Source organism: Lampetra fluviatilis, chromosome 2 (genome assembly GCF_964198595.1).
Source record: "Lampetra fluviatilis chromosome 2, kcLamFluv1.1, whole genome shotgun sequence".
Classification (NCBI taxonomy): domain Eukaryota; kingdom Metazoa; phylum Chordata; class Hyperoartia; order Petromyzontiformes; family Petromyzontidae; genus Lampetra; species Lampetra fluviatilis.
This window is the reverse complement of record NC_136276.1, coordinates 6,037,512-6,052,302: the sequence shown is the minus strand read 5'-3', so window position 1 is coordinate 6,052,302 and position 14,791 is coordinate 6,037,512. Positions and strand designations below refer to the sequence as shown.

Here is a 14,791-nt window from a genome sequence, read left to right as displayed (position 1 = left end):
CTGAAAACTTTAAAACATAACATCCCAATGAAAATACAACTGTGTAATTAAAACTCTAAACCCGACCGAGCCAAGAATCGATTCTCTGAATCGCGAAAAGGAATCGAAGGTTGTAGATTCATTTAGAATCGCCTTATTTCCGTTTAATATAAGTTGGTTATAGAGTTGATATAAACTGCTACGAATGGGAAATATCCGGCGTTGACCGGGGCTAAAATATAATTAAAAACTCCTGAAAACTTTAAAACATAACATAACAATGAAAATAAAACTCTGTAATTAAAAATGGAAACCTCCTATGCGCCAGGAATCGATTCTTTGAATCGCGCAAAGGAATCATCGATGGTTGTAGATTCCTTTAGGATCGCCCTTAACATGTGGTGAGGGAGAGAGTGGTGAGGGAGAGTGGTGAGGGAGAGTGGTGAGGGAGAGTGGTGAGGGAGAGTGGTGAGGGAGAGTGGTGAGGGAGAGGGAGAGTGGTGAGGGAGAGTGGTGAGGGAGAGTGGTGAGGGAGAGGGAGAGTGGTGAGGGAGAGTGGTGAGGGAGAGTGGTGAGGGAGAGGGAGAGTGGTGAGGGAGAGTGGTGAGGGAGAGTGGTGAGGGAGAGTGGTGAGGGAGAGTGGTGAGGGAGAGTGGTGAGGGAGAGTGGTGAGTGTGAGTGGTGAGGGAGAGTGGTGATTGGTGAGGGTGAGTGTGAATGGTGAGTGTGAGTGGTGAGAGTGAGTGTGAGTGGTGAGAGTGAGTGTGAGTGGTGAGGGTGAGTGGTAAGTGGTGAGGGTGAGTGGTGAGGGTGAGGTTGAGTGGTGAGGGTGAGTGGTGAGGGTGAGTGGTGAGTGGTGATTGGTGAGGGTGAGTGGGGAGGGTGAGTGGCGGTTGTTAGTGGTGATTAGTGAGGGGTGAGTGGTGAGGGTGAGCGTGAGTGGTGAGGGTGAGGTTGAGTGGTGAGCAGTGAGGGTGAGTGGTGATTGGTGAGGGTGTGATTGGTGAGGATGAGTGGTGAGTGGTTGTTGTGAGGGTGAGTGGTTGTTGTGAGGGTGAGTGGTTGTTGTGAGGGTGAGTGGTGAGGGTGAGTGGTAAGAGTGAGTGGTGAGGGTGAGTGACGGTTGTGAGAGGTGATTAGTGAGTGGTGAGGGTGAGTGGTGAGGGTTAGTGGTGAGCATGAGTGGTGAGGGTGAGTGTTGAGCGTGAGTGGTGAGGGTGAGTGGTGATTGTTGAGGGTGTGATTGGTGAGGATGAGTGGTGAGTGGTGAGGGTGAGTGGCGGTTGTGAGTGGTGATTAGTGAGGGGTGAGTGGTGAGGGTGAGCGTGAGTGGTTAGGGTGAGTGGTGAGGGTGAGCGGTGAGGGTGAGCAGTGAGGGTGAGTGGTGATTGGTGAGGGTGTGATTGGTGAGTGGTCAGGGTGAGTGGTGAGGGTGAGTGGTGAGCGGTGAGGGTGAGTGTTGAGGGTGAGTGGTGAGTGGTTAGGGTGAGTAGTGAGGGTGAGTGGTGAGCGTGACTGGTGAGGGAGAGTGGTGAGGGAGAGTGGTGAGGGAGAGTGGTGAGGGAGAGTAGTGAGTGGTGAGGGTGAGTGGTAAGTGGTGAGGGTGAGTGGTGATTGGTGAGGGTGAGTGGTGAGGGAGAGTGGTGAGGGAGAGTGGTGAGGGAGAGTGGTGAGGGAGAGTGGTGAGGGTGAGTAGTGAGTGGTGAGGGTGAGTGGTAAGTGGTGAGGGTGAGTGGTGAGGGTGAGTGGTGAGGGTGAGTGGGGAGGGTGAGTGGCGGTTGTTAGTGGTGATTAGTGAGGGGTGAGTGGTGAGGGTGAGCGTGAGTGGTGAGGTTGAGTGGTGAGCAGTGAGGGTGAGTGGTGATTGGTGAGGGTGTGATTGGTGAGGATGAGTGGTGAGGGTGAGTAGTGAGGGTGAGTGGTTGTTGTGAGGGTGAGTGGTTGTTGTGAGGGTGCGTGGTGAGGGTGAGTGGTGAGGGTTAGTGGTGAGGGTGAGTGGCGGTTGTGAGTGGTGATTAGTGAGGGTTGAGTGGTGAGGGTGAGCGTGAGTGGTGAGGGTGAGTGGTGAGGGTGAGCAGTGAGGGTGAGTGGTGATTGGTGAGGATGTGATTGGTGAGGATGAGTGGTGAGTGGTCAGGGTGAGTGGTGAGCGGTGAGGGTGAGTGTTGAGGGTGAGTGGTGAGCGGTGAGTGTTGAGGGTGAGTGGTGAGTAGTGAGGGTGAGCGTGACTGGTGAGTGGTGAGGGTGAGTGGTGAGGGAGAGTGGTGAGGGAGAGTGGTGAGGGTGAATGGTGAGGGTGAGTGGTGAGGGTGAATGGTGAGGGTGAGTGGTGAGGGTGAGTGGTGATTGGTGAGGGTGAGTGGTCAGGGTGAGTGGGGAGGGTGAGTGGCAGTTGTGAGTGGTGATTAGTGAGAGGTGAGTGGTGAGGGTGAGCGTGAGTGGTGAGGGTGAGGTTGAGTGGTGAGCGGTGAGGGTGAGCAGTGAGGGTGAGTGGTGATTGGTGAGGGTGCGATTGGTGAGGATGAGTAGTGAGGGTGAGTGGTTGTTGTGAGGGTGAGTGGTGAGGGTGAGTGATGAGGGTGAGTGGCAAGTGGTGAGGGTGAGTGGTGATTGGTGAGGGTGTGATTGGTGAGGATTAGTGGTGAGTGGTGAGGGTGAGTAGTGAGGGTGAGTGCTGAGCGGTGAGGGTGAGTGGTTGTTGTGAGGGTGAGTGGTGAGTGGTGAGAGTGAGTGGTGAGGGTGAGTGGTGAGGGTGAGTGGTGATTGTTGAGGGTGTGATTGGTGAGGATGAGTGGTGAGTAGTGAGGGTGAGTGGTGACGGTGAGTGGTGAGGGTGAGTGTTGAGGGTGAGTGGTGAGTGGTGAGGGTGAGTGGCGGTTATGAGTGGTGATTAGTGAGGGCTGAGTGGTGAGGGTGAGCGGTGAGGGTGAGCAGTGCGGGTGAGTGGTGATTGGTGAGGGTGTGATTGGTGAGGATGAGTGGTGAGTGGTCAGGGTGAGTGGTGAGGGTGAGTGGCGGTTGTGAGTGGTGATGGGTGAGTGGTGAGCGGTGAGGGGTGAGTGGTGAGGGTGAGTGGTGAGGGTGAGTGCTGAGTGGTGAGGGTGAGTGGTGAGAGAGTGGTTAGTTTTGAGGGTGAGTGGTGAGGTTGAGTGGTGAGGGTTAGTGGAGAGTGGTGAGTGGTGATTGGTCAGTGGTGATTGGTGAGGATTAATGGTGAGTAGTGAGGGTGAAGTTGAGTGGTGAGGGTGAGTGGTGAGGGTGAGTGGTGAGGCTGAATGGTGAGGGTGAATGGTGAGAGTGAGTGGTGAGGGTTAGTGGTGAGGGTTAGTGGTGAGAGTGAGTGGTGAGGGTGAGTGGTGATTGGTGAGTGGTGAGGGTGAGTGGTGAGGGTGAGTGGTGAGGGAGATTGGTGAGAGAGGTTGGTGAGTGGTGAGTTGTGAGGGTGAATGGTGAATAGTGAGTGGGAGTGGTGAGTGGTGAGGATGAGTGGTAAGGGTGAGTTGTGAGTGGTGAATGGTGAGGGTGAATGATGAGTACAGTCAATATGCACTGCTGTTATCATACCAGGTACCACCACCACAATATGTACTCCTCTCATCATAGCAGATACCACCACAGCAGTATGCACTGCTGTAATCATAGCAGGTACCAACACAGCAGTATGCACTGCTGTAATCATAGCAGGTACCAACACAGCAGTATGCACTGCTGTAGTGATAGCAGGTACGACCTCAGTCGGTATACACTGCTGTAGTGATAGTAGATACTGCTATCGAGTTGGTAGATACCGCTATAGTAAATACTAAAACAGTCAGTATATACCACTACAGTCAGTCAATACTGCTACAGTCAGTATATACTACTATACAGTCAGTACATACTGCTACGGTGAGTAGCTACTAGAGTCAGTAGATACTATTATAGAGTGAGTAGATACTGCTATAGATTTTGTAGTTACTACTACAGTCAGTGGATACAACTATAGAGTCAGCAGATACTATACAGTTAGTCGTTACGAGTATATAGTCGGTAGATACTACTGTAGGCCCAGTAAATACTACTATGGTCAGTAGTTATTACAGTCACTAAATACTACTACACAGTCAGTAGCTACTACTGGCTCAGTAGATACTACGGTACAGTCAGTAGACACTACTACAGAGTCAATAGATACCACTTCCTCTGTTGTATGTAAGGTGTTGTTAGTATATATACCTACGAGGGGTAAAGATATTTTTTGAGGGGGGGGGGGGGAGACCACAATTTTCGGAAACCTTTTGACATCAACTATTTACCCCCCACTTTCTACAACTTTTTGGACTTGTGAAAGCCTCTTATATATTTGTTGGTGGAGAAATGTACAAACAGCCCACCGGGCTTTGACAATACCTTGGTATCTGTGTATATATATGTAAGGTTTTTAAGAAATATATTTTTCACCCGGGCAAAGCCGGGTACTTCCGCTAGTGTACACTATATTGCCGGCTCGACTTAACAAGTGATTTTTTCAACAGACATGTGGGTTGCGAGCTTTCAACCTTTTCGAGAAGCTACTTTGCCTACTTTCTCTCACTTGCTCATTATCGCTGGGTTCATTGCCCTTGAAGTTTCTGCTGCTTTGAGTGTTTACACTCGGCTCTCTTTGGCACATGAAACCCATCCACTTGAGCCGTAGTACAACAAAGCCTTTAACAGCAATGCCGAGGCACATACAAAAAAAAGTCAATCTTTGATCAACCTAAGGATTTTCTAAATTGACATATTTTCATAAATAGATATGTACAGAGATATGTACAGGAATATGGCGTGCCCGTACGTAATTTTTGTCCTGTGTGAATGGCCCGTTACATCCATTGTTGTCCAACCCGTACTATCTCTGTGGTTTGTATTTTCTCATTTGTTGTCAACTTCACACAGAATCATTGGTCCAAAAAAAGGTTACCCATAAAAATTTGAATAAAAAAACACTGAAACAGTTTAATTACATGCACCATTAATGTATCGTCGGCGTAAAAAAAAAAAAACTATATCTTAATGGATGAATCGATTAATTGCAAACCCCACGCTTTGAAACATTTAACGGAGCCATTCAGTGAACTTTTCTCATTGTAAATCACGCCGAAGTCGCCCGCAGCCGGAGGACGCTCCGAGGCGTTCACACGTCCAGGCAGCCAAGAACACTCAACCCGGCATAGCAGCTGTCGACAGTGCCTTTATAAACAAACCCCCAACTAGAGAAAGCGGGTCATTGTTTCTATCTTGTGACTTATCGTCCCACTCTCGTTTTGACTCTGCAATGCCCGTGCGTTACAGTAGCGGCATATGTACGCAGCATTTCTGGAGGGCGACGCAGCGTTCCTCCTAGTGCTCCCCTCTACACCGGTGGCACCACACAAACAAGAACGCGAGTGTGCTAACAACGTACCTCTGCCGTCTACCCCCTCAATGTATGGAATGCTGTGACGCTGCGTCAAAAGCACGCGTGCTCGACACGGTGCAACTTTCATCACGTGCTCTCGATTTGCCAGGCGGTTGTTGCATAGAAGTGGCCGTAAGCGCGTTTGGCACCGGCCCTGCTGCAAAGGTTTGAAATGGGCCCCTCCCCCTTGTTGACGTCTGGATCCCTTCCGCCCCGTGGGCCCTTGGTGCAGTTCAACGTCCTGCACACTCATTAGCTACTCTGTTGTCTCATCAGGGCCAAGCACGCGCTGACTGTTGTCATTGTGATGCTGCCAGCACAGTGTGGCGTGCACACAAAGCGTGCCCTCAAGCGAGTCGTCCGAAGCCACCTGGAGACGCCGGGCACGAGAATTGGCAAATGCGGGAGGAGATTTACGTGCGAGGGGGCATTAGCGTGAGGATTCTCGCTGTGGCCAAGTAGAAACGGCCACTCAGAACCTCCGAGAATTGATTCCTACTCTGCGTGTCTCCACAACCAAAAGTCCTGTGCCCGCATTCGCGTTCGTTAAACTTAACGCAACGCAATGGAATTGTCGTGCATCGATTTAAATCATGAAACACCCCCTTTAGCTCGCTGCGGCGTTTTAATTTTGACCGTATAAAATTATATTTCCCCAGCGTTCTGTGCCGAGGAAGCCTCATCTAACAATGCGTTTGATAGAATTGTGCTTATCTCTTGCAAATGGCACGTCCCGTGACCATCTGCTAATTATTATTCAACACGCAGCGCCAGCAAAACATAAGCGCGACTTTTAAATAACCCGGGGGGCACCCTGGAAAGTACAACACCACAAAGAGAAGAAATATTAACACTTGAGTATTAGCCTCCGGCGTCCGTTGTTCTATAAACAATCGCAACACTGAATTCCGGTGGAAAAATGACGATATATTTCACAGAGAAACAATTTCTATCCAACGCTATGAGTTAGCTGTAAGAATCCTACAGCATGTAAACTTCCCAAAGCACACCGAGGATACGCACGCCTTAAGCGACGTGACACAGCAGGTACACCCCCAATCTTAGAGCCATCGTCTACCATTAGATTTGCACATCTTACAGCGGAAGCTGTAAATAGTTCTTTCAGAAGCGTCTCCCCCCATTTGAAGTACAATGATGATGCGTGACATGGGAACTTCAGAAACCACGCGGTTGATCACTGTTCCCAGACAAGGCGTGTGTGTGTGTCGAAACATCTTGGAGTATTACGGTGATTTCCTCCAAATCTGGCCTTGCTTGTGGCACTGAACATTGTCCGAGAGCTCAGCCAAATGGCCTTTGGTGCTACCGGCTTTCGAGTTAGAATACTGATACTGCAGCTCTCCGTGCCATAATACTGCACCTTTGGTTGCAGCATTATGGGCTCCCTTCTCTCTCTTTGGCGGTGCCTCGTTGATCAAGGTATGACCTGATGGGGCTCTCGCATGGAGACAAAAAACATCCTGATCACCATGTCCTAGACACAGGGTAGTGCGCTTACCAGAGGTGTGGACTCGAGTCATGTGACTTGGACTCGAGTCAGACTCGAGTCATGAATTTGATGACTTGCGACTCGACTTGGACTTGCATAACAATGACTTTGTCCCACCTCTGGCGCTTACACACCGCCCAATCACCAGAGTTGTCCACACTCTGTGGCGCATGTACATCGGCCGAAAAAGGGGTCGTTGACCGAAACGCCTGCCAATAAAATATTCTTCTGATATTACAAAGTAACGATGGATATGTGTGCGACTGTTATTTGGGTTCCATGTAAAGGTGACTTCATAGCCTGAGTCGTTGTGTATGGGAGCGCCAGCTTGCGCAGCCCATTCGCCGTCCACACCACGGCGTACGTTTAAACTGCTGCAACATAGTTGTCGTCGGGACATGTCCTAACGTAGACCCCCCCACCCAACCCCTTCCCCAAAATGTCACCTGATTTCAAATAAGGCAAATATTGAGATGCATGCGGCTGACGGGGGACAGTCAACGATCGGTGAGGGGGGTGAGGGGGGGGGGCACGTGCACAGTGTGCGGATGTGGAATCGCCTGCGTTCGTCTGTCTCTAATTGAGCAAAGGTCACCTCGTGACATTGTCCCCTCGAAGGGGGTCACGCTTCATTAATGCCACACTGTACACAGCAGCAGCAGCAGCAGGGGGGGGGGGCTGCCCCATTCAAGACCAACCAAGAGACCTGCCCGCTCTTTGCTCAGGGGACCAGCACATCACGCCGACGTGACAGCTTGCCGATGCTGCTGCTGCTGCACACACAGGTGCCTGCTGCATACACACACAGGGTGGGCGGGCGGGCGGGGGGAAAATGCCTTCTCCATCCATCACCTCGCACCGCTGGGACTCTTTTGGCTGTGCTAAAGCGACTCGTACCTGACGTGAGCAGATGGGCACACGCCACATATTGTGTACACGCGCGCGTACACAACACGCACAGGTGCACGTATAGATATGTGGTGGTCCACATAAACAAAGACAAAGATCACCCGTGTAGCCTTAACAGACTGTTTGGGGCAAGTGCCGTTAGCGAGCAGCACCGATGAAGGCCGGCACGGCACACGAGGGGGGTGGGTTGCCAGCCCCACGCCCGGCCGCCTTTGTCTCCCTTGTGGTGATGTTTTTACGCGCCGCAACAGGTACTCATTTGAGGCTGAGTCGACCTATATAAACGCACCGATACTCACACGTACCAGCGAATGCACATGCACGAGTACACATACGTACACTAACGTACATACGTACACTAACGTGCATACTCTTAAGTGCCACTAACATGCACGAGAACACAATCACACACACAACGTAGAGACTCGGTTAAAAGAGAAGTGGCGATGCGCGTGTCCGACGCAAGAATCCCATGCGGACACCGCGCCTCCGATGAGCACGGTGTGGCGACGTACGGTGCGAAAGAAGTTCAACATCGATCCCAACAATTCAGCGTTTGGCCACTGGCCACACAGATCGAAGCCGGCACACATGACAACGCCGGTGGACACTCGTCGTCACGAAACACTCGTCTATGGATCAACCAGTGCGGTACACATACAGAGGCATCGTGATGCAACCTTGGCAGCTATAAATGCAGCAAAATTCCCGATACGTACAGACACACAAAAGGCACAAGTAAAGCGCGTTACATGTCGAGGCCACGAGTTCGTACGGAGGCGCGGAGAACAACCCTTAGAGGCACGAGGAATGCCCCTTGCCAGGGTAACGCGGAAACATTCAGCGAGAGAGGGGGATGATGAGAGAAGGTTGTGGTGGTGGTGATGATGGACGAGAGAGAGATGGGAGGTGGGGGGTAATCTGGGAGACACTGAGTAGGTGAACGGACGTGAGAAATAACCTTGGGTGGTGGGAGAGGTTTGGAGAGAAGGGGTGAGATGGGAGAGATGGGAGAGAAGGGGAGAGGTTTGGAGAGAAGGCGAGAGATGGGGAGAGATGAGAAAAGATGGGGAGAGATGGGAGAGAGATTGGGAGAGAGATGGGAGAGAGATGGGAGAGAGATTGGGGAGAGAGATTGGGGAGAGAGATGGGAAGAGAGATGGGGAGAGAGATGGGGAGAGAGATGGGGAGAGAGATGGGGAGAGAGATGGGGAGAGAGTTGGGGAGAGAGATGGGGAGAGAGATGGGGAGAGAGATGGGGAGAGAGATGGGGAGAGAGATGGGGAGAGATGAGAAAAGATGGGGAGAGATGAGAAAAGATGGGGAGAGATTGGGGAGAGATGGGGAGAGAGATGGGAAGAGATGGGGAGAGATATGGGAAGAGATGGGGAGAGATGAGAAAAGATGGGGAGAGATGGGAGAGAGATTGGGAGAGAGATGGGAGAGAGATTGGGGAGAGATGGGGAGAGTTGGGGAGAGAGATGGGGAGAGAGATGGGGAGAGAGATGGGGAGAGAGATGGGGAGAGAGATGGGGAGAGAGTTGGGGAGAGATGAGAAAAGATGGGGAGAGATGGGAGAGAGATTGGGGAGAGAGATGGGGAGCGATGGGGAGAGAGATGGGGAGAGAGATGGGAAGAGATGGGAGAGAGATTGGGGAGAGAGATGGGGAGAGAGATGAGGAGAGATTGGGTAGAGAAATGGAGAGAGAGAGAGATGGGGAGAGATGAGAAAAGATGGGGAGAGATGAGAAAAGATGGGGAGAGATTGGGGAGAGATTGGGGAGAGATTGGGGAGAGATTGGGGAGAGATTGGGGAGAGATTGGGGAGAGATTGGGGAGAGATGGGGAGAGATGGGGAGAGAGATGGGAAGAGATGGGGAGAGATGATAAAAGATGGGGAGAGATGGGAGAGAGATGGAGAGAGATTGGGGAGAGAGATTGGGGAGAGAGATGGGGAGAGAGATGGGGAGAGAAGAACGAGATGGGATAAACGAGGAGGCCAGCCAGACGGTGATGGGACGCGATCGGGGATCCCGAGATCTGGTTGTGGATTTGAGGCGGAATCCGACGAGACGGACCGGCGAGTCGGAGCGGCGTGGAGGGATCGGGGCTCGGGCGAGACGGAGACGCGACGACGAAGTTGTTGAGATACAGCGTGAGAGGCCATGGAAGCTGCTGATGGTGGTGCTGCTGATGGTGCTGCTGATGATGATGGTGCTGCTGCTGATGATGATGGTGCTGATGATGATGGTGATGATGATGAGGATGGTGCTGCTGATGATGATGAGGATGGTGGTGCTGATGATGATGATGGTGCTGCTGATGATGATGCTGTTGATGATGGTGCTGCTGCTGATGATGATGGTGCTGCTGCTGATGATGATGGTGGTGCTGATGATGATGGTGATGATGGTGATGATGGTGCTGCTGATGAGGATGGTGCTGCTGCTGATGATGAGGATGGTGCTGCTGATGATGATGAGGATGGTGCTGCTGATGATGATGAGGATGGTGCTGCTGCTGATGATGGTGCTGCTGCTGATGGTGGTGATGGAGTCGGGATGCAGGTGGGGAGTGGGGGGGGTGATGAGGCTCCGACGCTCACCCGACGAGGCTCTGATGACCCCGGCCATGTCGGCGTGTCCCTTCTCCTCCACCGTCCGTGTGTCTCTTCCCCCCTCTCCCGCGTCTCTCCTCCTCTCCCGTGGCCGCCTCCTCCTCCTGCTGCTGCTGCTGAGCCTCTCCCCGTGTCTCCCCTCTCCCCCGGGGCCCGGCGTGTCTACGCGGGCCGCATGCCGCCTCCCGGCACAGAGACGACGCGTGGCCCCCGCGTGTCTCCGCGCGTCTTTGTGTCTCTCCGTGTCTCCCTGTGTCCCCCCGTGTCTCCCCGTGTGTCTTTCCCCGTGTCTCTCCCCGTGTGTGCTACGCCGTCGCTGTGTCTGCTTCTCGCCACCCTCCCCACCACCCCCTTTAACTCCCCCCCCCACCCCCCGCGTCTCCCCGTGCTGCTGCTGTTGCGGCTGCTGTTGTCCTCCGCGTCTCCGTCTCGGCGTCTCCCCACCACCTCGTGTCGTCCTTCCCCGTGTCCCCGTCCCCGTGTCTCCGTCTCCCCCAGCCCGCGTCGTCCTCCCCGTGCCCGCGCGTCGCCTCGCCGCTGCTATGGATGCTCGCCCCGGGGCTCCGCCACCACCACCACCGCCTCCTCCGCGTCAACGCGGCCCGGCACGACGCCTCCTCCTCCTCCTCCACCCCCCCCTAGCGGCACGCGGTCCCAGCCAGCAACAGCGCACACAGTACACACACAGTACACACAGTACATACACACACAGTACACAGTACACACACAGTATACACACACGCAGTACACATAGTACACACAGTACACACACACAGTACACATAGTACACACAGTACACACACACAGTACACACACTACACACACTACACACAGTACACACAGTACACACACACAGTACACACACACACAGTACACACACAGTACACACAGTACACACAATATACACACACAGTACACACAGTACATACACACACAGTACACAGTACACACACAGTACACACACACAGTACACATAGTACACACAGTACACACACACAGTACACACACACAGTACACACACTACACACACTACACACACACAGTACACACACACAGTACACACACAGTACATACACAGTACACACACAGTACACACAATACACACACACAGTACACACAGTACACACACAAAGCACACACAGTACACACAATACACACAGTACACACACAGTACACGCACACAGTACACACACAGTACACACAGTACACACACACAGTACACACACAGTACACACAGTACACGCACACAGTACACACACACAGTACACACAGTACACGCACACAGTACACACACACAGTACACACAGTACACACACAGTACACACACACAGTGCACACACACAGTACACACACAGCACACACACAGTACACACAGTACACACACAGCACACACAGCACACGCACACAGTACACACACAGTACACGCACTGCAGCATACATACAGTACGCACGCACTGCAGTACACACACGCACTGCAGTATACACGCAGAACACACACAGTACACGCACTGCAGTACACACACAGTACACGCAGTACACACAGTACACATGCACTGCTGTACAAAAACACAGGCACTGCAGTACACACGTTAGTACTCACAGTGCACACAGTAAACAGAGACTCTAGTACACACACGGCACACGCAGTACACAGGCAGTACACACAATACAGCACATTGCAGCATATAGTACATACAGTACACGCATATAGCCCACACGGTAAACCCATTGCACTTCACTATACATAGCAGCCTATTACACATTGCAGTACACTAATCTATAGTACTTGCAGTACACAGCAGTATGCAGTGCATAGATTGGATACAGCACACACAATACTGTAGACCATTAATACACAGTACACACACTTCACATACATGCAGTAAGGATAGGGATTTGCATTACTACAGCATATTGCAGTACACTCTTAACATATATACACAGTACACATTCGGCACACAGTACAGAGTTTACACCCACAAAATACACACTGGACAGAGTACACTCTGCATTACATCACACACGCTATACAAACGAGACACAGCACACACATATACTATAAGGGATGGTGGCCAGCGGTGAAGCCTATAAGACATCGGAGTCAGAATCTCTATTCATCCTGGAGAAATCCGATGAGCTGTAAAGCTTTTTTAAAATCCTTTATATTAAGTTCACTTGCTTGCTTGCTTGCGTGCTTACGACCGTGCAAATCTTTCGGTCGTTTTGTAACCCACTTCCCGTGATCCAATCGAGCTGACATTTTGCACACAGACTCGTTGTGCGTGACAATTTATTTTCGTGAAAATTTTTTTCCAAAACTTTACACTTTTTAGGAAAAAATAATTTTTATTTGATTACCAATTGCTTAATGGTGGCAGGCAATCATCTGACCCATAGGTGGCAGCCATCTCAAGCCAGAGGACGAGAGGATTCTAGCCGCCACGCATATAAAGGATTTATAGTGAAAAACTTTGTTTTTACGGGTTAATTTTTTTTTATCACAGACGTCAACATCGTGGCCGCCAAAGGAAGCGATGGTTACATTAGCTCGCGTGCGGCAGGCCACATGGATTTTTGAACTATGAGGGTCTTGGGAGGGCCTTCATTCAGCAGGGGATAAACCATGGCTGATTATAATCATAATTATGCTATACATTACATATTGCAATACAGCACTGCTATATACACTGCACGCACACTTCAATTCACTATTAAAAATTGAGCCCACTGATTTATTTAGTTGCTGGATTTGATGATGGATGTGGCCTGCCCTGTCTAATCTTAATAAGTAGCCCAATTTTTTTCTGCCGTAATTATGTTGGTGCCACTCACTCCCAGATGAGATTCCACTCGGAGCGAACCTCTTTGATGAACCTCCTTTAAAACTGGCATGGCCTCCTCCCCCACTCCGACAAACCCAACGCGGCTGCATCAATAACCCAAAACAAGTCACACCTGTCCACAAAATCACAAATTAAAACCTCGCGTCCAATGAACGTTGACATCTCATTGAATCCTCCAAGTTGGTGCTGTGACCAAACCTGCTATCATGACAATCAAAAAATAATGTTATCCTGGGGCACATTGTAGTCTGAATTAGCGACTGTGCTGATCACCACTCGGTTGTAGAATTCCACCGATAAGGGACTGGCATCTGATGCAGTTGTGTCTGATAACCAGAGGTGGGACAAAGTCATTGTTATGCAAGTCCAAGTCGAGTCGCAAGTCATCAAATTCATGACTCGAGTCTGACTCGAGTCCAAGTCACATGACTCGAGTCCACATCTCATAGGTGGGACAAAGTCATTGTTATGCAAGTCCAAGTCGAGTCGCAAGTCATCAAATTCATGACTCGAGTCTGACTCGAGTCCAAGTCACATGACTCGAGTCCACATCTCATAGGTGGGACAAAGTCATTGTTATGCAAGTCCAAGTCGAGTCGCAAGTCATCAAATTCATGACTCGAGTCTGACTCGAGTCCAAGTCACATGACTCGAGTCCACATCTCATAGGTGGGACAAAGTCATTGTTATGCAAGTCCAAGTCGAGTCGCAAGTCATCAAATTCATGACTCGAGTCTGACTCGAGTCCAAGTCACATGACTCGAGTCCACATCTCATAGGTGGGACAAAGTCATTGTTATGCAAGTCCAAGTCGAGTCGCAAGTCATCAAATTCATGACTCGAGTCTGACTCGAGTCCAAGTCACATGACTCGAGTCCACACCTCTGCTGATAACGCCTTCAAAATCATTGGCTGTGCACTTCAGTGTGAGAAAGACCCGTTACAGACGAGCACCCCCCCCACCCCAAATCCCTTTGGACTTAAGCCGTGACAAGTTCCTCAAATAAATATGGAATATGTACATCTGCTTTACATCTCAGGACATTTCCTTCAGAGTTCGAGTTTTGAATGGGCTGCCAGATTCACCACTCGGGCAATAAGAATGACTTGCTTTTTTTTAAAGATGACAAATATTTAGGAAAATCTAATTCTTTATCTTATACCTCATTTAAATGTAAATATAATTCAATTTTTGTTTGGATGTATTTTGCCTGGTATGTGTGCTGTTTATCCTCTATTGCACTCTTTACAATGAAATACAGTGCAATGAACATGTGGAATCAGTTTGTCTTTTGGCGTTTTTTATGTTGTTTTCATTTTAAAATTTGGTTGGTTTGCTGTGTGGTGTTTTTAGAATTCCATTCTGGTCTCGCTTGAAACAGAGGCTTCTGTTCCCCATAGCCTCTTCATCATTATCATCATCAGTCACGATCAATCATTATCATCATCAGTCACGATCAAAAATACAACAGCACTGCCTTAGAAGCAGAACATATTTTTCATTTTCAGACAGA

General features: G+C 50.5%; 1 protein-coding gene across 1 annotated transcript in view; it reads right to left on the bottom strand.

Moving 5' to 3' along the window:
* CHN1 (chimerin 1) overlaps positions 1-10,789 on the bottom strand; it is an 85,666-nt gene extending 74,877 nt beyond the window's left edge. Inside the window, exon 1 of the mRNA XM_078866803.1 lies at positions 10,423-10,789. Within this exon, the coding sequence (XP_078722929.1) occupies positions 10,423-10,450 (28 nt within the window). The 5' untranslated portion in view covers positions 10,451-10,789. The remainder of the gene's footprint in view (positions 1-10,422) is intronic.
* Between the last annotated feature and the right edge of the window lie 4,002 nt (positions 10,790-14,791).